This window comes from Clupea harengus, chromosome 12 (assembly GCF_900700415.2).
Source record: "Clupea harengus chromosome 12, Ch_v2.0.2, whole genome shotgun sequence".
Taxonomy (NCBI): domain Eukaryota; kingdom Metazoa; phylum Chordata; class Actinopteri; order Clupeiformes; family Clupeidae; genus Clupea; species Clupea harengus.
Genome location: NC_045163.1, coordinates 8012315 through 8037589, shown reverse-complemented (window position 1 = coordinate 8037589; position 25275 = coordinate 8012315). Strand labels below are relative to the sequence as shown.

The window sequence follows — 25275 nt, the reverse complement described above, 5'->3', positions numbered from 1 at the left end:
TAAAGACTAAGTCATCTATGACACGCACTGTGCCTGTGTGTATAGTATCGCCACAGGGACGCCATGCTGTATATACTGTGTATCCCTGTGTTGTTTGTGGGCCGGCATGTTTATTATATACAGCTGACATTTTTAGATCAAGTTTTTTTTTTTTCTCTCTCTCTCTTTCCTCCTCCTCCTCGTTGGGTCAACAGTGTGTTGTTTGTCATATTTTACCATATACAGAGCACTCCCTCCGAGAGAGTGAATTATCATTCCAGTTCTCCAGCTACCTGGAAGAATTAAAAGCACCGCATGGAACTGAGCAATACACAGTTCACATTTGACTGCACACACACACACGCACATTCACACACACACACACAGATTCAGCAGAGCATTCAATATACATCACACACAGACAAATGAGACAAGGAGATAGAAAGATGAGCAACTAGAACTATCCAATTTAGCATGATCTTTTAGCATTTAGCATTATCTCAAGAAGGCAGACGGTGAACAGTGAGCTAAAAAGAATCATACAATTTTGTTCATAAGATGTGCCCTCTCCCTAAGCTGTAGCTAGCATTTGACGGACAGTTACTGTGAGCATTTCATGAGTTTTTTTTTTTTTCTGTGTATGTAGGGTGATTTGACAATGAGCTCTTGCAAAATTAAAAGGCTTTTTCTTCTCTGCTCCCCCTCCCCTCCCCTCCCCTCTCTCTCTTTGTGAGATTTCTGGTAAGTGACATGGCTGCCCTTTGGCATCGCGCCTGGCATGATCACATGGTATGGATGTCACGCCAGTTTGTGTGTGCGTGTGTGAGTGTGTCTGTGTGTATATGTGTGAGTGTGTGTGTGTGTGTGTGCCTGTGTGTATATGTGTGAGTGTGTGTGTGTGTGCCTGTGTTTGTGCATGTTTGTGCGTGTCTGCGTGTGAGTGTGACTGTGTGTATGTGGGCTGGCTTGTACTTGCGAGCATGTGCACATTTCTGTTCTGACTTTTTAAGTATGAATGAGCACACAGACTCAGACAAGCCAATAAAAGGCTGGAGCTACTGCCTGCGGTGAATGAGCATAAGTCATCGCTGCTTTTGTCACAAGGTGGTTTCTCTGCTGCAAACCCAGAAAACCCCCAAACCCCTCTCCATCCAGGAGGAGGAAATCATGATAGAGTTTAGAAAAATGTCAGTTAAGAAAAGCAGACATAACTTTAATCTTGTGGCTAGCTCAACAGAGAATGTCACAGTATAAAGAGGCATTGTCAGGCTTTTACCTGCTGTGAAACGACCAGAAGAGCAAAGCGGTGTGTGTTAGGCTGTGTAAGTACGGGGCATCTGTGGAAGGATTGTTTTGGCGGAGATTGAGTGCTTTCTCCACGGGACAGTTGAGCCCTAATCCTCTTCTGGACACCGTGTGTTTTAACAGAGCACGTCTGTAAATGAAGATCGCTCAATTACTTTGCTGCAGTCAGCTCTCATCCCTTAGGCCTGAGTATATGACACCACTGCTGTATCTCTCTAGCTATCTACGTAGTTAATAAAACATTACAAATCTCTCTATTTATGTAGTATATAACACTACCACTCTCTCTCTCTTTATCTATCTATGTAGTATATGACACTACCTCCTTCTCTCTCTCTCTATCTCTCTCTCTATATATCTATCTCGCTCTCGCTCTATATAAATATTTATGTGGTATATAACACTACCTCTCTCTCTCTCTCTCTCTCTCTCTCTCTATATCTATCTATCTATCTATCTATCTATCTATCTATCTATCTTTCTCTCTATATATATATGTGTGTAGTATATAACACTACCACTCTAGCTCTCTCTCTTTCTATCTATATATCTATGTAGTATAGAAGACTACAGATCTCTCTCTCTCTCTTTATTTCTCAATTTAGTATATGACACTAGCGGTCTCTCTCTTTCTTTCTCTCCATTTATCTATCTAGCAAGCAGGCCCACATTGTCCTCTCCTCATGGTCACATTTAGCCTGGCGATGACTGTCATATGCGTTTGTTTGTAGGGTGTGTAAATGTTGTAGTCCTCTGCAGACAGAGTGCTCGTTATCTGTGTGAAAAGTCTCACTACTGATCTTTTCACATTCTACCCTGTGAGGATTTAATGCAGGTTTAGTCTTTGCCACTATTGCACGATGTCTGCTAATTTTCCCTGGCAGCATAACAATCTGTTCTCAGTCCCAAGCAAACCAAGGAGATGAAAGTCTGAGAGAGAAAGAGAGGAAGAGGGAGAGGGAGAGGGAGAGGGAGAGGGAGAGAGAGAGAGAGAGAGAGAGAGAGGCAAAGGGAAAGGGAAAGAGAAAGAGAGAGAAAGAGGGTGAGGGAGAGGGAGAGAGAGAGGGATAGGGATAGAGAGAGAGAGAGAGAGAGAGAGGCAAAGGGAAAGAGAGAGAGAGAGAGAGAGAGAGACTGATTTACGTTGCAGATCAGTGGAGGATGGGCTTAGCCCTGCTTGGGAATGAGTATGTGCTGCCCTGTATGGGGAAAGCCCTGCTGCAGTATGTTTCACTCTCTCTCTCTTTGTATGTCTGTCTGTCTGTCTGTCTGTCTCTCTCTCTGTCTGTCTCTCTGTGTCTGTCTCCCTCTCTCTCTCTATCGCTCTCTCTCTCTGTCTGTCTCTGTCTGTCTCACTGGGTCTCTGCTGTGGCAGCGCAGTGCTGTATGTGCTGTGCATGTTCCCTCTCACAGAGCTCTCTGGAGGGCTCCAGCACAGTGGAAAAAACCTGGAATCTCAAGCGGCCGTACACATCGCTGTCTCTGAAACTTTCTTTTGCTCACGCTTTTTTTCCTCGCCCCTCTCATTCTTTTTTTTTCTTTGCCTCTCTCTCCCTCTCTCTATCTTCTTTTCATTCTTTCGATTTTTTACTGCTTTTGTTTCTCTCAGTCTGTCTCTCCCACTGTCTCTCTCTCTTTCACCCATAATCTCTCTCTTTCCCTTTACCACACTCTCACTCACTCACTCACTCTCTCTGCTTTCTCTCTTACTGTTTAGTGACTCTTGCACTATGCCGACCCAAAGCCATGATCACCCAGCTCCACCAAAGCAGCTGGAGCTGGAACTGGTTCAGTCAGAGCTGTTGTCTCACCAAACCCCACCAGTGGTGCCGCAGGGTGACACTGATGGAGCTCAACACTCCAGGTTCCTTCACACACACACACAATAAGACCCGCTTGACCCATACTGTCTGTGGGCGCTGTGACCTTGCAGCCGGGGATACTGTTTCACATGCAGAGAGAGATTCAGGGAATTAGTCAGGTGTATGCTACTTTTACATAGCATTATCACACAACATACTTACAAAATAAAAATCATATTTTTATAATAAAATATCAAAATACATTTTCTATAAAATATAAATCAAATTAATAAGATAAATAACATTACAATATCAAAAGTATAATAACTATTTTTAAATGAACATGCATTACCTTTAAAGATAGGCCTTAGATTGACATCACAGGCATGTCAAGAAAGTTATCACCGATCTTATTTATCAGTTTATGCCAGTAATGCATCTGTGCAAAGCAACTTACTGTACAGGGGGATTAGGCTACACATTTCATCAGTGTGTGATCACTGGGACTCTTACCCATGTGGTTGGTGAGACTAGTACTAGCAACAGAAGATGATGCAGCCTCACCTTACAGTCAACTACTTCAGAATGCACTGGAGGAAATGTCAGAAATTCATCAGAATAGCTACACTAGAACTTGCCGTCCCACGAGGGGACTTCTCTGTGTCCCACATCCCAGGGTGCATTTCTGCTCACTCTGTTCACACCCTCTTAGGCAAGATCCCTTGTGTGGATCACAGGAACATACTAGTTTGGCTGGATGATTGAAAAGCGCTTAATCCAATCAGTGTGCAAGCATGCAGTAGTAGTAGGAGTGCTGGAACTGATTTACTACCAGTGGATGTACTTACTACCATATGTATCCAAAATAATCCGAGTGAAAGATCCACAGCAGTATGCCCATAGACAGTAAGGGGCCCCATCAGTAAGGATGCCCATAGACAGTAAAGGGGCCCCCTCTGTAAGGAGGCCCATATCAGTGAGAAGGCTCATGCACAGTGACCAAATGCAGTATGCAAAAGAGTGCATTGGGTCAAAACAGCTTGCATGTAAAGCGGGTGTTAACAACCAGGACCAGAGCATAGGCACGTGATGGACGTGCGTGTTTGGTCGGGAATCTGTGTAATAAAAACCAACCAGAAACCTAGGTCAACTCAGAGCTAGTGGAAATATGGAATCCCCCTCCCTCTCTCTTTTTTTTCTCTATCCCTCTCTCTCTATAGGTTGAGCCCCCACAATAAAGCCCTCCAGCTACCATCATACTGCGTCACAATGGCCACCAGATCAAAAACGGTGCCACCTAATTATCCCCATGTGATATATCCATAGCCCTCAGGAGGAGCCGCAGTGTCTGTGGCAGGATAGGAGACTGTGATGACGATAGCGAGCGGTCCTGGGGCCTCGTGTACTAAACGTTCAGTGAAATGAATGTAAGAATACGCGTTCTTCCATGCCAACTTCATTTCTGGCATGTGCATATCTCTAATGGTTTTAACGAGTTGGTGACGCTTAGAGGCTATGCAGTGCACTACTAACATAACGTGTTTGATTACGAGGCGGTTAGCCCACAGGTGAAAACTGTTATTCCTCAAAAGTGTTTACACAGTATTGACACGTAGAAATAACCACAGCCTTATTAGAGGATTTTGCCAATGACAGAATTGCGGTAAAAAGAGAATGTGTATTTAGAGACAGATAGTGCTGATTTTGTGTTCCATGATGATGACTGGCTTATCAGCCTTTTCAGATTTCCTAAAGTTATCCTCTTAAGTCTGTGTTGAATTGGGTTTGGCTTTAGAGTGCGATGCTCTGAGGAGTCACACATTTGCCTGTTCCCTTAGAAGCGCTTAACACACTGGGCTTGTTGACAACAGGGGCATTCCAGAGGAAACTGGCAGACTAGTTAGGATGGAACGGGATCATCCATATGTCAGCCAGCTGTATAAAGGTCCGATATGATGTGGCTGACCAGGCTAACATTTAAAGCACAAGTTGCAGCGAGATCCATTTTCGGCAATGTAAGTGGAGCGATTGCGTGCACACACATAAGGACATCATCAGAGGTGGAATTTGACTTTGTCAATTTGTTTATTCCTTCAATGTGCAAATTATCTGTGGTGCAGAAATGCGACTGACTAATATAATTCGATTCGATTCAATTCAATTCAATTTTTATTTATATAGCACCAAAACAATCAAATTGTCTCGAGGCGCTTTACAGAGCCCAGGACCTGAACCCCCTTAGAGCAAGCACAGGAAAAAACTCCCTGTTAATCAGGAAGAAACCTTAAGCAGAACCGTGGCCCATATAGTGTCAAGGTGGCATGGATCAACTCGTGATTCATTTATCCTGTGACATGGTGGTGCATGATGGGGGGCTTTTTGGGACACAATTAATTGGATGGCAGAATGTTTTAATATATGCGTGCAGTAATTTTGATTTATTTATTTTGTTCAACTGCCCATTAAGACACCGTGGTCATCCGGTGACATGGCTGCTAAACGCCCTCATCAACTCCCAGACTGACCGACGATTATTTCATGCGACTCTCTGACCCCATTTTTAGCTACTGCCACACTCTGCCTCTCAAACTGTTTTGTTTTGTTAGTAAAGCCAGATGACGAATTGCCAAACAAAACTAGTTTTCTTGCATTTATATCGGATAAGAGCACATTAACCTTACATTTGCTGAAATTTCATTGTTGGTTAATTTGCTGCCTGCTTTTGCCTGTTTATTTCAATCTGAACATGGGGGTAGGGGTAGGCTTGGCCTATTTATATTTATTAGCATATTAAAATGAATGTAATTGAGGGAGGAGAGAGGGTGGAGTGTATGGGGCGCTGTTTGTAAAATGTTGCACGTTCGAAAATCCTGCTCAGTTTTGGTGCATTTAGCATTATCATATGGAAAAAAAAGCATGACAATATTCAAATGTCACCTTTTCAAGCATTTAGAGATAAATTCATGTAAATTCATGCGATAACTTTTCCAAGGATAATTTTTGGCAGTAACACAAAGTTGTTAAATAATATAAATCTTTCATCTAAATGTTAATGTTAAATGTTAAATGTAAATGTTAAATATAAATGTAAATGTTAAATGTAAATGTTAAATATAAACGTAAATGTTCGATGTTATATATAAATGTTAAATATAAGTGTTAAATGTAAATGTTAAATGTAAATACAAATATCAAATGCTAAATGTAAATGTTAAATGTAAATGTAAATGTTAAATGTAAATGTAAATGTTCAGTCTACATGTCAGACTTGACGACAGAACATTACAATATTTACAGTAATTCATAGCTTTCAGTCACACTACAAGGAATACCTTGCGGGCAAAAGCGAAGATGTCGACCAACAGTGGACATCGTCGAGCAGTGCAGCCTACTCAATTACGATCGCCATCAAACACAGATCATACCACAATAGCCAGACAGAGATATCTAGAAAAAAATACATTTTGGGAACCTGTGATCCCTTTACTGCACCCGCTGATATTTGTATTTCTATAACGTCGTAGAAGTCCCTGCCTGAGCTCCAGTTTGGAGATATTTACATCTATCTAATAGAAAATCCGTCCCCCTACACACCTCAAAAACTGAAAGCCTACCAAAAGCACAGATAGTAATTTAATTTTCTGAAGGGGATGGGTTCATAAGGATGTCGTCTGGAAGGTGAAAACTAATAAACATCTTCATTATCAGAGCAAAGATGATTGCCATGTAATAGCTAGCTACCAGCTAGCGAGCTACATGCTGTTAGCTAGCAGCCTTTAGCCTACCCAACACTGTTCTTTATCATTTGACACAATTTCCTGGTTAACACAAGTACAACCACCTGGTCTGGCGAATGACAACTGAAATTATCTTCCCAAGTATTTTCTACTGGCATTGTAGTATTACCAGTTGGATGACAAAATACAGTAGCCTAGCCTACTTGCTTAGGTACTTGTCGCAATCTCAGAGCAGAAACCGGGTAATCCAATTTTAATCTTGTTGATGCTTTGTTTCTTGACTTTATTTCTTGATCTATTCCCGTTTTAGGTAGTTATTCTGATAAATGAGCCGACCAAAACAGGGTTACTGCTTTTATTGCAAGCTCCAAAAAGAAGGCTACTTTACTGCCTGCCTGAGAAAAGTTGACCCAGAAGACGTCTACAATCAGCTGGAAACAGCCGGGCTTGTCTCCTCGCCGATCTGAACAGCCAACCGAGCAACAACTGTCTGGCATTTTACTACCTATGTCAGACAATTTTAAAGCGGATATATTAAATAATCTTGAATGAAAGATGGTCAGTTCCTGTATAAATTCCAGTGGTAGACAGCTGTGGAGTGTATTTCTTGCCCGCAAGCTGGTAATTCTGACGTGACGTGAAAACTATGAAAGCCAATTACCGTAAATATTGTAAGGTTCAGTCTTGAAATCTGACATGTAGACTGAACATTTAACATTTACATTTAGCATTTAACATTTACATTTAACACTTATATTTAACATTTATATATAACATTGAACATTTACGTTTATATTTAACATTTACATTTACATTTACATTTAACATTTACATTTAACATTAACATTTATATTTAACATTTACATTTAGATAAAACATTTATATTATTCAACAACTTTGTGTTACTGCCAAACATTATCCTTACATGAATATCTCTCTAAATGTTTGAAAAAGTGACATTTGAATATTGTTGTGCTTTTTTCCCCATATGATAATGCTAAATGTACCAAAACTGAGCAGGGTTTTAGAACGTGCGACATTTTACAAACGGCGCCCCATAGGAGTGTGGTGCTCGTGCATGTATGCTACAGTAGTTTGGGATGCATAAAGAAAAGGTGTGTGGAATCTTGCGTGTGCACGATTTCATACATCTGAATTTTGCAGCTTTGTATGTTTGCTACGTTTTACTATGAATTCTACGTAAGGCTTTGTATATGAGGTTCCTGAAGCACTGAGCTAGCTAGCGGCTGCTATGCTATCCCCACACGGCTGCTAGCGCAGCACGCTAACAGAAATAGCCACACATGTCAGGGCTGCTAGTCATCTGATAGGCACTGTCCTGAGCTGACATGAACTGCTGGTGCCCTTTGTGACATGAGTGTGGCCTTTATGGCAGGCGCTGTTGACGAACCGCCGGATGGTATGACATGGTTAGCCAAGATTAACTCAGTTCACCTTTTAGAGCGTCAGTCTGATTGCATAATCATCTATATTAGCTTTGTCTTTTAGTGTTGTCCACCACACCTTTTCATTTCATATCCCAACTTTTTATTCATTTGTTTGATTATTGATATCGAACATTATGACATACATTTAAAAGGGGAGCTGTGTGAGCGGGCTGTGTACGTTTGACCTTTGTTTGAAGGTTGAACGTTGGCTTCTCTGTTGACATAATCTGGGGGTCTGAAAATGAGGTCCCAAAATACCCAAAATAAGACCAGAGACACAATAGAACTCAAGCGGCATGTTGCTATGATCTCGTGTTTACCATGTACTCCTATATGGAGGGGTCGTGTGTGAGTGTGAGTGTGTGTGTGTGTGTGTGTGTGTGTGCGCGCGCGCTTGTGCTTAACCCATAAATCTATGTGTAGATTCTCCAGCAAGCATTAAAGTTTAGTCAGATCCATACCCAAGTGCCCTGGGGAATTGTTGTCCGCTCGTCTGGGCAAAAGGGCCGGTGTTTCCAGGAGCTGTGACTTTACACTGGCCCACTCTGCTTATTGGAAAGGGGAACTTGAGGCAGGAGGTCCTCTTACATGTACAGCCAGGGGTAGTGTTCACAGAACGGCCAGTTGGCCGCCTCTTGCAAGGCTGAAGAATGTTGCACTCGCTGCAGCTATGACTGCCTTGCATGAGTGAGGGAGAGAGGGAGAGATGGAGAGAGAGAGAGATGAAGAGGGGAGGGGGAGGTGGGAGGCCTAATTTGTACTCTCTACATATCTGCGTCTGTGTTCTATCTTTCTTTCTCTCAGTCTACCTTTCTTTCTCTCTCATTCTCTTCCTTTCTCTATCCCTCCCTTACTATCTGCCTATCTCTCTCTCTCTCTCTCTCTCTCTCTCGCTCTCTCTCTCTCTCTCTCTCTCTCTCTCTTTGTCTCCTCTGCTGAGTCATAAAGAATCAGGGCAGCATGTCCTTAAAGCTGTGACTCAATGGCAGAGGAACACTGCAGTTTTCTCCTGTGGATTGATTTAGAGAGTCCTTTTACCTTCTAGAGTATGATGTGGCCTGCAGCCTCTCATAGTGCACACACACACACAGTCGCACGCACGTACGCACGTACGCACGCACACACACACACACACATTTGCCCCCTCCCCTTTCTGTCTTTCTGTGGTTTTGTGTGTTTTTATTCCTGAAGTTTAAGAGGAATCTTTTCTCCATACTGGGAATCCTTCTGTAAAGGCCCCAAAGTGTACACACACTCCTCCTGCACAGTGTCCCCTAGCCATTCATCCTGCCTGCTCTCATTCTCTGTGCTCTGGGCCGAGAGAGGATGGAGTTGTGGTGGTGATGATTTTGTGAAACTGGAGACATAAACTGTCACCTTTCATCAGATGCACAGAGCCATGAAACGGTGTTCCTGTCCACCATCAGCTCAGAAATAGTTTTTAGCCGTTAGTCAAATATGCAGCATCCTCAGTGCATTGCAGAGTAGTGGCTGGTGTTTCTGCATGCCATAGCTGGTGCAGCTTTGCATTTGTAAAGACCTGTCTGAACCTAAAGTTTTATAGTGGCTATTTCTGTGAGTGTCTGTCTCAGAATTGGATGAAGGCTGAATGATGTTAATTTATAGTATACAGCATAAATATTTCCCATTTAACTTAGATATATAGATTGGCTCATTTAAAGACTGGTCCATGCTTAGAAAAGACATTCTGGGAACTTTGGTTCGGAATAGGGATTTCCATGAGATGATTGCTTTCACTATCTTGGAATATTAAATGATTGCTTTGTCATATTATGTTTATTTGATGAATGGCAGCTTGTACAGGTACCCTGTATGGATGAGTTTGCCTGTCAGTGCCTGTTTCTGTCCTGGGTGAATTTCCAGCTATCTCCTCACTCTCTTTTTTTTTTTTTTTTGCTTTTGTGGATCTTTAGCAGACCTGGACTGGCCTTTCTGGTCTCTTTGTACTCTGTGTTGTGTGGATCTCTAACAGTGGACCTCTGTTTCTGTGTGTGCGTGCGTGTGTGTGTGTGTGTGTGTGTGTGGCTCTCCTGCTCTCCTGCTCTCCTCTCTCTCTCTCTCTCTCTCTCTCTCTCTCTCTCTCTTTCTCTCTCTCTCTCTCTGTTGAACAGTACTCTATGAATGTGTGTGTGTGTGTGTGTGTGTGTGTGTGTGTGTGTGTGGCTATCTTCTCTGTCTGTGTGTGTGTTTATGGTTCTCCTGCTCTCGTGTGTGTGTGTGTGTGTGTTGTACTGTGTGGATTTCCTTCTCTCCTCTCTCTCTGTTGTGTGTGTGTGTGTGTGTGTGTGTGTGTATAGTTCTGCTGCTCTCTTGTGTGTTTGTATGCATGTGTGTGTGTGTGTATGGTTCTCATGCTCTCGTGTGTGTGTGTGTGTGTGTGTGTGTGTGTGTGTGTGTGTGTGTGTGTGTGTGTGTGTGTGTGAATGGTTCTCCTGCTCTCTTGTGTGTGTGTGTGTGTGTGTGTGTGTGTGTGCTGTGTGGTTCCCCTGCCTGAGTCCCTGGCCAGGCCTGGCCTCCCTGCTTCCTTACCGGAGGGCTGACATGGCCGCTGCTGTGTTTGTTTACATCCCTGCGTGTTCGTAACCAAGAGTCCATTAGTGCTGTCAGTGAGTTAGTACCACTGCTGAGGGGCCCAGACTGCTCCACAGGCTTCTCCAGTTACAAACGGCTCTTAATTCATATCCTATACTCTAAACCATACTCAGAAATACTGCCGTATAGTACAATTATTGAGGTACTCATCATTTCTATACCTTTTTGGCTCTTGGTTGATATTTAGATGAGTTATCACAACCCTGATGTGAGAGGCACCAGACATATTTTAAACATTTGGACAGGAAAGAAACACTTGTTGTGAATGTGTGATGTTATGAGCTGTCGGTTGTGTGGGTGTTATTTTTGAGTCTTCATTTTGGTTTGGTTGATATCACTAATCTGATATGGAACACAAGTTCACCCTCAACTGTCTCTCAAGCTATGCCCTTTAATGGTCCTCATAGAGATTTCTTGCATCTGATATGACTGGGAAGCCATTTTACAAACTATCAGTTAGCTTGTGAGTGTCAGTTAAACAGACGCTGCTTGTACATGTCAGTTCACACAGCGTGGCTTTAAGATTGATTTCTTGTTGTTAAGGCATTCTGTGGCGCAGGCACAGTGAGAAAGTGTTTCTGTGAGAGTTGAGAAAAGAATCCATCGTCTCGTCTCGTCTCGTCTCGGCCCCACTGCTTCAGTGCCAGGGCCTGCATGCCAAAGCCTCCTGTGGCTCCCAGAGCCAGCCCCAAAAGACGGCACAGACAGAGGGAGAATGAAAATGAAAATAATCACAGCAAGAAAGGGCTCCTTCTTCACATCCTGCTACCCCTTCACGTGTCGCCGGCTTCACTCAAGGTCGGTGGATACAGCGCATCAGAATGGATGAGAGTGGAGAGGGAGAGAGAGAGGGAGAGAGAGAGGTAGAGAGAGAGGTATAGAGAGAGGTAGAGAGAGATGCTTGGGTACTGTATGTGGGTGTAGATGAGTCTTCTCCTACGGGAGCTCTTCATCCCTCTCCCCTCCTCTCCTCCTCTCCTCTCCTCCACTCCTCCGCTTCTCTCTCATTCTCCTGTGCATCCCTGAGCGTTCCTCTGTCCCTTGCTGAGCTCAGACGCTAAGAGGCGCGCCCAACGTCGCAATTGGTAGGACTGTTGCCAGGGAGCCGTGTCGTCTCAACGTGGTCGGAATCTGTTGTGTCTGCAAGCAGGCACCCGCACACACACGGGTGCGCACACACACACACGCACGCACGCACGCACAGACATGAGAACAACTGCAGTGTCTGAATATTCATAAAGATGGGATGCTTCATGTTGGAATCCAATGGCACCAGATTATTAGCATGCTCCCGGATGCTTTGTGATCAGGTTAAATCAGAGCCCAGAATCTCTTCATTCCTTTTCTAAAAGTCACTCTCTTTAAAGTCACTTCCTTAAACTTTGCACCAAACTTTTTATTTACCTACTGCTACATGCTATCAGAAACACGGTGAAGAGCAGTGGCCCAGATGTTCTAAATGTAGACTTTCTCATCATGCATGTGAAATATGCCTGCCTGTGCCAAGCACTCCTTCAGTGGCTGGCTGGGGGAGGTTTTTTTTTCCCCCCTGTGTTAAACCAGCCGAGCTTTTAGATCTGGGTTCTCAGGTTCATCAAGTTCATTTCTTTATCATTTCTAATTCGTTATCAAAGATGTGCAAAGTCTATATTTAATGTGTGTGTCTGTGTGTGTGTGTGTGTGTGTTTATACATGTTTGTGTTTGTGGGCATCTATTTATGAGTGTGGGTATATCTGTACATATGTGTGTGTTAGTTTGCATGTATGTGTGTATCTATGAATGTGTGCATATGTGTCTGAATGTCTGGTGTATGAGTGTGTACGACTATGAGTTTGTTTGTGTATGCGTGTGACCGTACGTGTCTGTGTATGCGTGTGACCGTACGTGTCTGTCTGCGTGTCTGTGTGTGTGTGTGTACAGGGGGGGGGGGGCTAGTATTAGCTATTCGCCTGACTTGACATATTGTCGGCCTCCAGCCTGACACGTACATGCATGTCTGTAGCCTCTGCACCCGGCTTGGGCTTGCCTCTCCCTTCCCTGGCACTGCAATGCAGCGCTGTGCATTAATTGGCAGAGAGACAGAAGCCTTAGGAGAGTGGTATGGAGCAAGAGGGAGAGAGGGAGAGAGAGAGAGTGAGAGTGAGAGACAGAGAAAAGAGAGAGTGATTCAGAAGAGAGAAAGAAAGACAAAGAGAAAGAGAGATGAAAAATAGACAGATAAAGAAAGGGAGTGAGAGAGAAATAGAGAGAGCTAAAGAGAAAGAAAGCAAGTGACAGAGGCAGCGGGCTGTTTTAGGCAGTGGACGAGGCAAAGTATCCTGAGGCTACAGAACTCCGTTCCAGGTGCTCAGGCATGCAGCAGACGAGGACGTGTGTGTGTGTGTGTGTGTGTGTGTGTGTGTGTGTGTGTGAAAGTGAATGCATGTACTGTATGTGTGTGTGTGTGTGTGTGTGTGTGTGTGTGTGTGAGAGAGTGTGTGTGCCACACAGGTAGCGTCTGAACGGGTTGGCCATTGTCTGCTGCCAAGCCAGCATTTTTTTAAGCAAAGCACACTTCTGTGGAAGGCATGCAAAATACTTCCATTTTACTCCCAAACACACATACACACACACACACACACACACACACACACACTCATATACAAAACCACAAAAACACACATTCACAAAGCACACCACACACAGAACCATGCCAACTCAGTCATACACACACCCATATGTGCATATATGATTTTATAGCCTTGGCGTGAACTTTTGACAGACCTATTTGTCTCAGTTTGCATTTTGTTGTCTTTAGACACAGGTGGGGAAGAAAAGAGATTTACTTAACGACTGCAAACACACACCTACAAAACACACTCAAAACCCACAGATACATACACTCGCCTCTCACACACACATATGCTCACTTTCTGTCTCTCTCGCTCTCTCACACACACACACACACACACACATACACGCGCACACAGTGCCACAGGTGTGTGTGGAGTCGTCTCTAGACAACAGAAAGAGAGAGAGACAGTATAGAGATAATAGATACAATGCAATATACATACAATACAATACAGTAGAATGATAGATAGATAGATAGATAGATAGATAGATAGATAGATAGATGCATACATACATACATACATACATACACACATACATGCATATATATAATCATAAAAGAATAAAGTAAAACAATACAAAATATCAATATGTCCCTTAACTTATGGCAGGCTGTGACATGCTGTGATGCTGTTCGAATTAGCTCTGGTTGTTCTCCTAATATACGTTTCAGTTTTATGTAGTTTCATAAAATTTGGGATTATTTTTTCACATTTAGGGAAGAAAATTGAACAAATTGTTTTATTCCTATTACAATGCTATAGGGAATGTTTCTCTGTTTCTACTTCTTATGTTCAGAAGGAGTATATCCTTCCTTCCCTTGGTAGCCATGTTTGTGTGTGGCGACCTTTTTCAATGGCCAGTGTGTGGCTAATGAGTCTTACTGAGTGTCTTCCTCATCCTGGGGCCTTTTATAGTAAATACATATTCTGCTATATTGTATTCTCTATCTGAAATCAGGTACATTTCTAATTTGCGTTGGCATTTGGTGCCATTTTTCCCACGAGTGATATCATTTTCTTATTGCTTTTTAATCATTGGTTTTGGTCAGATGGTCTGAGAGCTTTCCTGGGGCACTTTTTCACCCGTAGCAGAACTGAGCTTTAGAATCAGCAGGCTGAAGGCTCTCTTTTCTATGTTCTGCTCTTGGCACCAAAAAGCTTGATATAATTAGTTTGGGCCACTGGACTTTAAATGGTGGTATTTGATGGGTCTTTTTTTTTAATTGTAATTAGTAGTGGGACTAATTCAGCTCTTGTTGAGTTGTTTGAGCTTACTCTGTGCACTTGCAGTATACTTTTACAGATTTGTGTATGTGAGATTCAGTGAGTTGTTTTCCCAAATTGTCAGAGAGAGACAACAGAAATAAGAAAGAGACAACAGAGAGACAACAGACACAACCATGTGTTTAAATGTTCTGCTTTGGCAATGCAAACAAATGTAATGCCAATAAAGCTCACTTGAACTGAATTGACAGTAGAGACAACAGAAACATCACAGGCAGCAGAGAGACATCACAGACGCATCACAGACAGCAGAGAGACATCACAGACAGCAGGGAGACAGCAGGGAGACAGCAGGGAGACAGCAGGGAGACAGCAGAGAGACAGCAGGGAGACAGCAGGGAGACAGCAGGGAGACATCACAGACAGCAGAGAGACATCACAGACAGCAGGGAGACAGCAGGGAGACAGCAGGGAGACAGCAGAGAGACAGCAGGGAGACAGCAGGGAGACAGCAGGGAGACAGCAGGGAGACAGCAGGGAGACATCACAGACAGCAGAGAGACATCACAGACAGCAGAGAGACAGCAGGGAGACAGCAGAGAGACATCAGAGAGACAGCAGGGAGACAGCAGAGAGACATCACAGACAGCAGAGAGACATCACAGACAGCAGGGAGACAGCAGGGAGACAGCAGGGAGACAGCAGAGAGACAGCAGAGAGACAGCAGGGAGACAGCAGGGAGACAGCAGGGAGACATCACAGACAGCAGAGAGACATCACAGACAGCAGGGAGACAGCAGAGAGACAGCAGAGAGACAGCAGGGAGACAGCAGGGAGACAGCAGGGAGACAGCAGGGAGGCAGAAGGCTTGCAGTCGCAGTCATATGTAGACTTCTAACAGGAGAACTGACTCATGAAGAGAGAATGGCCTTCAACTCCGAGACTGAAAGAAAGCCAGACAGACTGACGTGCGCACACAGACGAACCTGAACCAAACTGCGACTATATGCTTACAAATTAAGACACACTTGCTCAAAAGGGTGTCTGATGTCTTGTTTTTTCAATGTCGGCAGCTTCTTTACTGCAGAGCTGCTGTCAGATCACTGTGGTTTAGAGACTGTCTGAGAAGTTTATCTGTCATCTTAAATGTTGGCATTGAGGAGCGGCTCTGCCTCGTAGCAAGGAAAAGCACATGCTGTGCAGCCAAAAGGACACGGAGAGCTGTGGCTCTTTGTCACCCTTGACATGTTTTTTTTTCTACTTTTACCTGAAAAAAGGAGAGTTCATCGCTGTGGAATCTTAGTATGCTGTCTGTAGAGAGAGGCAAGGTTTTCTCTCACTGCAACAATCTGCTTTTTCATTTATACCGTGGATGTGCCCACTGGGCACGGTGCACCCCGGCAACGTGACGTTTCGGCTTCGAGAGCTATACAGGAAAGGAGCAGGCAGACATGCAAAGAGAGGAAGGTGTGTCGCGGGCAGCGGATCCACGAGGTGCTGAGGGCCCACCAACTGGTTTAGGGTGGTCTCCTGGCAGCCGCCCTGGCTGTTGCCTAGCAGGATGACTCAAGCTCACGAGTCAACAGGAACAACCTTTTTAGACGATTTGGCGGGGTTTGGCCATTTTGGCTGGTTTCTGTCAAGGCTCGTGAAAAGTGATGACTCAAGTGGGGCTTCACTAGACAATTCTCTACATGCATCTTTCACTCTTCCTGCTATTGTCATCTCATCCTCCATCCCATGGTGTCAATTAGGTGCGTCAGCAACTGTTCCTTCTGCTGTTTAGGCCATGTATGTCACATTGTGGCACATGCCTGCCTAAAAGAAGTCCCCATAGTCCTGATAATATATTCCTCTGGTTACTCTTTAGAAGGAATTCATGTCCACACTAAAAGATACGTATCAAAAGGCAGCACCCGTCCCACATATGCCACATCACCTCTGTGGTGGACTGCGGTCATAGACACTGAATAATGCTGGGCATAGGTGGCCCACTCTGGGCTTCTATTCATCAGGACAGAACTGACACTGGATGATGGGGATTCAGTCGGCTGTTGTCTCTAAGTGAGCTTCATGAGTGTGTGGCATAGTACACCAGCACCCTGTGTATTTCCTCTATACACCTGTGTTTGTCGTGAGATTTTTGTCCAACTTGTATTTGCATATATTCTATTCTTGATATGTGTCTAACTAGTATTTGCGTATATCCCCTACCTGGTATGTGTCTAACTAGTATTTGCGTATATCCCCTACCTGGTATGTGTCTAACTAGTATTTTCATATATCTCCTACCTGGTAGGTGTCTAACTAGTATTTGCATATTGTCCCCATCTGTATTAAGGGTTTGTTGTATGTTGCATGTATATCATGAAAGTTGTGAAAGTTTTATCTGGGTCTAAAGTTTTTATTTTGCAGAAGACAAAACGCACAATGACAACAGGGATTTCCTGAGATTTAAGGCCTGGAGCCTTGCTTACACATACGTGTTATAGTTTCACGCAAAGGACAATTTGAGACAGACCCATGAGATACATGTGACAAACATGTGTCGACATGACCTATGCATTTTACAATGTATGTCCTTGTGACACCATTAACTGCTGCTAAGAGACACTCCAGAGCAGGAAACAGGGGAAACAAATGGTTCATTGTTTTGTTCAACACAACAACCCCAATCAAAACTTGACTTGAATTGACTCCATGACTTGTATGTTGCGTTCATAGGACATTATTAACATGCATACAATCATGTGGAATTAGGTATTAGGAGTTCGGAATTGGGAAAGTGAATGAAGGAGCCTTTGTGGCGGCAGTAGTAAGTTAGCACGCACGTACTGACCAATGGTGGGGGCTCTTAGGGGCTGTGGCCCAAGCTGGTTGTCAGAGGGCTGTCATGTACCAAGGACCAGGGGTGATTTATGCCAGGAAGACCAGACCAGGTCCACTGTCAGGGAAGGCGCTAAGGTAATTATGACGTGTATAATTGGTGCATCCATTGATGGCCAAAGGATATGGCCGACAGAACTCAGAGGAGGACCTAACCAGGTTGGGACAGAATAAAAACGAAAGGATGAGAGAGATCGAGAGGTCTTGGATCGGAGGAGCATCAAGGAGGACAGCTGGCCAACACTTACACCAGTCCGCAAACTTCCATTCAAACTCAAATTCAACTGGTTTTGGTTCGAGTGTAGCTCAGAAAGACTTTTGTAACTGCTGATCACCATTACTGTATGCTGTTATCATTAGCACTTGACTTCTTACTTCTCCTGTGAGTTGGTATGTATCATGCTTGATATTATTATATTATTAGTGTTGAAAACGTAGCTAGTTTGTTTGGTATTGTTCTGGTACTAGAGAGTATGTGAGTCCTTTTCTGACTCCCCACAGTAGGGTGGTGAGCCAGTGAGGGATCCTGAGTGCACTCAAGAAGAGCAGTACGCTTCTCCGACAGGGCAGCCTCAGGAGCTTAGTAGGGTCCAGTCAGGAAGTGCTTATAAACAGTCTGGTACGTTCTCTGTCTGGGAAGCAGCAGGTAGCAGGCGGGTAGCTGTCTTGGGGCTGTGGACCAGAGAACCTGGTCAAGTTCGTCAAACACCGGGAACGACCCTGAGGGCTGGTTTCCCTAGCACTCCAATACTCACTGACGTAAAACAGAGTAGATGTTAGCGCCGTTCTGAGTGAGAGGGTTAGCACAATGTTTGTTCAGGCTTCTTCCTAGTTGTGGTGTGGTTGTGTGTGTGTGGTGGTGGCGGAGAGGAAGTGGGGGGGGGGGTGTTCACATTGGGGTCACCTCTCTTCAAGTTCCCTTCCAGTAGCTTCAGAAAGGCAGCAGGGTAAGGTCAGTGTGCGTGTGTTAGGCTAGGTCCGTGTGCTTGTGTTAGGTAAGGTCTGTGTGCTTGTGTTAGGTAAGGTCCGTGTGTATGTGTTGGTTAAGGTCCGTGTGTATGTGTTGGGTAAGGTCCGTGTGTATGTGTTGGGTAATGTCCGTGTGTATGTGTTGGGTAAGCTAAGTGTGCATATGTTGCCAGTAGGGGTGTAAAGTGAGAGTAATGAAAGAAATAATTAATCACTGAGGGGCCCCATTTTTCAATACAGTATGAGCCATTTTTAATGGAAGTCTCTCTTTTCTCTCCCTCTCTCCTTCTGTCTCGCCAATTTTCTCTCTGACTCTCCCTATCAAAGGTCTGTTTAGATCCCATCATGTACGGCTGCTCTGTGCGTTGCTTTCTGCTGGTGTTGACGAGTATAGGTAGCTGAATGTGTCTCAGTGTTACTGCTCTTCCCGCTCTCCACTGTCCTTAGATGACTTCGCCTCGTCTCACACGCTCCCCCCACTCCCAGCCCCCACCCCACCCCATCTCTGTCTGTGTCTGTAACTGTAGCCCTTTTCTTTCTCCCCTCCCCTCCACTCCGCTACCCACCGCTCCGCCTGCAACGTATAGATGCTGCATTGACTGCACACAGAACCTCCCCCCGCTTTTCATTTGTGATAGGCTCTCTCTGTCTGTCTCTCTGTCTGTATCTCTGTTTTTCTCTCTGTCTCTCTCTGTGTCGCTCTGACCAGCTGCAGCACTTGTTGAATCCAGCCCAAAGACGAGAGAGAGAGAGAGAGAGAGAGAGAGAGAGAGAGAGAGAGAGAGAGAGAGAGAGAGAGAGAGAGAGTGTGTGTATGTAGAGGGAGGGACAGAGAAAGAGTGGCTTTTTTTCTTTTTTTTCCCTAGAACTGGCGCATGATGATTGCTTTCATGGTCTTCTCTTTCCCCGAGCTCTCCTGACGACTGTTGCTGAGCAGGTCAGAACACTGGGAGAGGAGCGGTGTGTGTGTGTATGTATGTGAAGAAGTGTATGTCTGTGTGTGTGTGTGTGTGTGTGTGTGTGTGTGTGTGTGTGTGTATGTGTGCACATGAAAGAGTGTGTTTAGGTTTGTGTGTGTGTGTGTGTGTGTGTGTGTGTGTGTGTGTGTGTGTGTGTGTGTGTGTGTGTGTGTGTGTTTGTGTGTGTTTGGAGGCGGGGTGTGGGGAGCTGGGTGCTGCTTTTTCAGTTAGTGTTCCTGGAAACCCTTTTGCAGCATTGCTCAATTCTAGAAACTTGTGAGTAGGGGTTGAGCTCAGACGATCAATGAGATGGCAGGAGTGGAAAACCCGCACAGTAGCTACCGTTATCTCTGCTCTTTAATGTTAGTACAGTCCAGTGAGGCTCAGACACGTCTGACTCTGAAACACTCAGCTCTTCGTGGCGTGGTGGTGTTGTGTTTTATATAGTATGCTGCCCCAGTGTTTCTTTGAACACATACTTGACTAACGGCTTCACGTATCACAGTGGAAATGTTTCACCTTAATCAGTTTTGACTTTCATGGTAAACCTGTACTCATCTCTCAAATAGGATGTTGAACTGATATGTGTTGAACTAATATAGATTATCATGTTTATTATATTTTCATATGTATGGCCTCGACAGGCAGCTTTTTTTTGTATATATTTGCAGTCATGTATATGTAACTGAAATATTTCAAGATTTTAAAATTGGTGAATCTAAATATGTTTTAGTGTTTGTGTTATTTAAATAATGCTTTGTGGAAGGTACCTTATCTGTCCTCTGAGTCACTTTGTCTAATTTACATTTACTTCACTTCATTTAGCAGACACTACACAATGTTTTCACACTCTGGGCTTGTTTGTCTTTATCTTTTTCTGTCTGGCTCTGTCTTTCTTTCTTTCTCTCTCTCAGTCTTTCTTTGTCTTTATTTCTCTTTCTACCCCCTAGAGGGTATGTAATCTTGTGGTCAGAAATTCTAATGTTTTAATACTGCATTAATGTGAAAGAGGAAGATACTGGATTCCCTTTTTCTCATTCTCTCTTAGTCATTCCTTTCCCCCTCTCTCTCAATCACTCTCTCTCTCTCTTTCTCCCTTTCTCTCACCCCTCGTCCTCACCTCTCTCCCTCTCCCCCTTCACAGATGAGCCGTTGTGTGCCCAGTGCATCCCCAGTGCTCCTGTGACAGCGCCACCATGTCGCAGCTGCTCCACGTGGAGATCCCCAACTTCGGCAGCACGGTGCTGGGCTCCCTGAACGAGCAGCGCCTGCTCGGCCAGTACTGCGACGTCTCCATCATGGTCAAGGGCCAGGCCTTCAAGGCCCACCGCGCCGTGCTGGCCGCCAGCAGCCTCTACTTCCGCGACCTGTTCAGCGGCAGCTCCAAGGCGCAGTTTGAGCTGCCCTCCTCTGTCACCCCCTCCTGCTTCCAGCAGATCCTCTCCTTCTGCTACACAGGGAAGCTGACCATGGCGGCCAGCGAGCAGCTGGTGGTGATGTACACCGCCGGCTACCTGCAGATCCAGCACATCGTGGAGCGCGGCATGGACCTGATGTTCAAGGCCAACTCGCCGCACTGCGACTCGCAGACGGCCGCCATGGACGAGCCCGGCTCCGAGTCCCAGAGCCCCAACAACAACAGCAACGCGGCCGCCTCGCTGCTGGCCTTCCCCGGCTGGTCGCCCTCCCTGCCCCTGCCCGCGCGCCGCATCAAGCTGGAGGGGGGCGAGGGGGGGCCCCTCAACCTGCAGAGCTTCGGCCACGGCAAGCGTGGCACCAGCGAGAGCAACGGGGACACTACGAGAGGCACTACTTTGGGGGGCAGCCGGGGAGGGACACTGCGAGGAAGCTCGCTGTTCTATGCCGCCGGAGGGGGCACCCCCATCTTTCCTGGGGTGCAGGCATATCCACTGGTGCCAGGCGAGCGCTCAAGTCCCGGGGCGTCCAGCCTGCCCACTACCGACAGCCCCACCTCCTACCAGAACGAGGACGAGGAGTTTGAGGAGGAGCCGTACGACGGCATCACGGAGGAGGCCTACAGCCAGTTCTATGGACGCACGGCCAACCCCTACGGAAGTAAATATACATCCGAGTTTACATGTTCTTCTTTACTAGGTCTTTACATGATCCTCACTTACTCTCCCTCCTTCTACCACTCACTCATTTACTCTTTTCATTCTCAGTCATCCCTCTCAATCACTCATCACTCACTTTCTGCATCACTCATGTTCTCCGTCACTCATTTACTCAGTTCATTCACAGTCATCCCTCTCACTACCTCAGTCAGTCATTTACCTCGCTTTCATTCTCCCTAATCACTCACTCAGTCTTGATCATTCACTCACTCACTCCCTTTCTGCTTTACTTATTCACTCACTCACTCCTTCTTTCACTCCATCTCATTCTCCCTCACTCATTCACCCACTCACTTCATCACTCACAGTTATCCATTCACTCAGTCATGCTCATTCTTACCCACTCCCAATCACTAACTCACTCCCATCCTCCCTGTCTCACTCATTCACCCACTCTCTCAGTCATCACTGTGGTGTGTGTGTGTGTCCTAAGCTGATGCCCACTGAGCTGTTAAACTCCACACATTCTCCCCACTGTAAAATTGGACAGCGTTCTGTAACTAAACGCTTAACGCGTTTACAGCCCTGAAAAATGAGGAGATGTGGGCGAGTCACGCATGGTGAGTGTGTCGTTCTCGCTGGTTCGCTCGCTCTGTGCTGGAGGAGCGGGATGGAAAGTGTCATTTCGCTATTAGAGCTCTTCCTCAGCATTAGTGCGTTCTCCCAGCGTGAAATGAGCTGCTTCCCCTCACGCCACGGCTCCAGGTCAGGGGGGGGAAAAAAGTCAGATGTGTAAAAAACTGGTCTGCTACACTAGGTCAAATATTGTATAACTGTCTTTTGGGAAATTGTTATTCTTCAAGCTTTATTAAATATGAGGGAGAAGAAAACATAATTGATCAGTCAGCCTAGAAAATTGGAAGAATGAAATGGATAGTGTTTATCCTTAGCTTTCTTAATTCAAAAAAGTTCCAGAACAATCCAAATCCCCAATTTTTTTCATTTGTTTTTGCATACCACACCCCATGGATCCTGTATCCATGTTATTGCTGTGGTTATTTCTGCGAGCCTGTGCTGGGTGTCCTTGGTGGGTTTATCTGCAGTGCGTCTCTTTGTCAGCCTCACAGGAAGCCCGTGCTGAGCTGGCCTGCATCGTCATGATGTTATCATGGCCTGGCTCCGGCGGTTCGGCGCACATTGATGCCCACCTACCTACACACACACACAGACACACTTAGGAAGGGACGTGGTACCACTGGATTTTTGCCGGATCAGGGCCGTATGCGGTCCGAGTCAGGGCCGGCTCTGCTGCTATGTGGTTTTTAGGGGCTTCGTTCAGATGCATCTCTCCTGCAGGTGTTTGTCCCGTGCCGGGTTCGAGTTTCAGCGCTTTCTGAAATCCATTCTCTCTTTAATGAGTTAGGACGCAAGAGGGTGACATTGTGGGATATATGAGAACGGTAGTGTGTGTATGGGGGGGGGGGGGGATTAGTGCTTGTGTGTGAGTGTGTGTGAGTGTGTGCATACACGTTTGCATGTGTGTGTGTTTCTGTGTGCAATTTGCATTAGTGTGTGTGTGTGTGTGTGTGTGTGTGTGTGCGCCTGTGTGATTGACAGTTTGCAGAGGTCAAATAAAAGAGACACGGGGTAGAATAAGACATCCACACCATATTTTAGCAAATTTAGCACAAGTGCAACAGAAGGGCATGTGAGAGTGGGTATCCATGACACCAGCACGGCTGCCAAAACCCTGTGCCTGCACTTTGGGGATGTTTCCATGCTCCTGTTTTAACTTGGGGTAGAACTTTTTGCTCAAAGAGCTGGCATAACACAATCATTGTCATGCACATTGTCAAGTACATGTAGCAGATGCTTTTATCCAAAGCAACTTCCAAGTGTGGCACAACAACAACAGCAACTGTGAAGTGAAGGGGGCTGGTTGAGAGCAAGCGCAACAATACAAATTCCACTTAAACTGCCACAAGTTCCATAGAGAACAATAAGAAGCAGCAGCACTGTACCGTAGGAGGTATCACTCACTATAGCCACACTTCTCTTTAACCTCACTATAGCCACACTTCTCTTTAACATCATTATAGCCGCACTCCTTTATACTAGCAGGTCTTTAACCTCACTATAGCCACACTTCTCCATACCAGCAGGTCTTTATCGTCACTGAGGTGGTGAGTCAGTAGTGGACATCCACGCAAGGCACCAGTTTCTTAACCATATATTTGGTTGACATCAGAAAAGACACACACATCCTTAACAGCATAGATACCAACATTGTGTTGATTTTATGTTAGAATATTTGTAATTTAGTATAATGCCTCCCTCTCATTTCTGTTATAGTAACATTTGATGTACAATTTTAAGATAACTTATTTCTACTCTAGTGACGCTTCATGTTGTCTCCAGTGCAATCTTGAGATGACTTATGTCTTCAGTAACACTTGATACTGTAGTAACGCTTCATGCCATTTCCAGATGGCTTATTTCATGTTTAGTCACATTTGACGTTGTCACCAGTGCAATGCTGAGATGGCGTTTATGCTCTCTCCAGGCACATTTCTGCTGTAATAGCTAACGCTTGATGTCATCTCCAGTGCAGGACAAGCCTGAGATGGCGGCCATGCCCATCTCTCTGGAGAGCCGAAACTGTGTGCTGCTCCGCAGGGACCTGGTGGCGCTGCCCGCCAGCCTAATCAGTCAGATCGGGTATCGGTGCCACCCTAAACTGTATACAGAGGGAGACCCAGGGGAGAAGCTGGAGCTGGTGGCAGGTGAGGTGCCCTCCCTTATTCTAATGCAAGTGACAGCTGTTGGCTAGTGTTACCCGTGTGTGTGTGTGTGTGTGTGTGTGTGTGTGTGTGTGTGTGTGTGTGTGTGTGTGTGTGTGTGTGTGTGTGTACGTATGTATGTATGTAGTGTATTTATGTGTGTATGTGTGTATGCTTGTCTGTGTCTGTGTCTGTGTGTGTGTGTGTGTGTGTGTGTGTGTGTCATGCGTACGTGCATGATCTAACGTGTGTGGAAAAAAACTGTTATGGAAGTTGTATGAGGTCAGTAAGCCTGCTAGTCACCCCGTAAATAAATACAGCTATCATTAGTCAGTGTAATGGATCATTCCAATGACAGCTACATGGAATCAGATCTATAGCTGAACTAAAAATTCATAAAATCATAACTGTGATTAAGGGTAACTGATATTTTTGAGTTGCTTCGCTGAGCTGAAAACTTGAAGATTGATGCTGAAAAAACTCAGAGATACAGTATGTCTGACAGATGCTGACAGATTTCTTCACACACACACACACACACACACACACACACACACACACACACACACTCGCGTTCTCTGTGTTTCAGGCTCTGGGGTGTTTATGACTCGAGGACAGCTGATGAACTGTCACCTGTGTGCTGGCATCAAACACAAGGTGCTGCTGCGACGCCTGCTCGCCACCTTCTTCGACAGGTCAGTGTTGACAGGACGGCAAATGTCCTCAGACCACTGCATGCCATTTAAGAACTCAACTTCGGCGTCATGTACACAGGGGGCACTGAGGAATTGTCTCCTTTTAAATAGTCAGTTTTGTCTCTTACCATTTTATGGAAGTTGCACGTGTTGTAGAGCCGGATGACTCTTCTTGTCCCCAGTGCGT

At 45.1% G+C, this 25275-nt stretch overlaps 1 protein-coding gene across 4 annotated transcripts in view; it reads left to right on the top strand.

Annotated features, from left to right (window-relative positions):
- LOC105890040 (nucleus accumbens-associated protein 2) overlaps positions 1–25275 on the top strand; it is a 31552-nt gene that overhangs the window by 4353 nt on the left and 1924 nt on the right. For 2 of the 4 annotated variants that reach the window (XM_012816036.3, XM_012816029.3), the window contains exons 2-4: positions 20683–21614; positions 24220–24396; positions 24983–25088. In XM_012816036.3, the coding sequence (XP_012671490.2) occupies positions 20735–21614; positions 24220–24396; positions 24983–25088 (1163 nt within the window). In that variant the 5' untranslated portion in view covers positions 20683–20734. Of the gene's footprint in view, positions 1–4412; positions 4514–19445; positions 19517–20682; positions 21615–24219; positions 24397–24982; positions 25089–25275 lie in introns of those variants that run through there. The other 2 variants (XM_031577367.2, XM_031577368.1) reach the window with 2 other exon arrangements.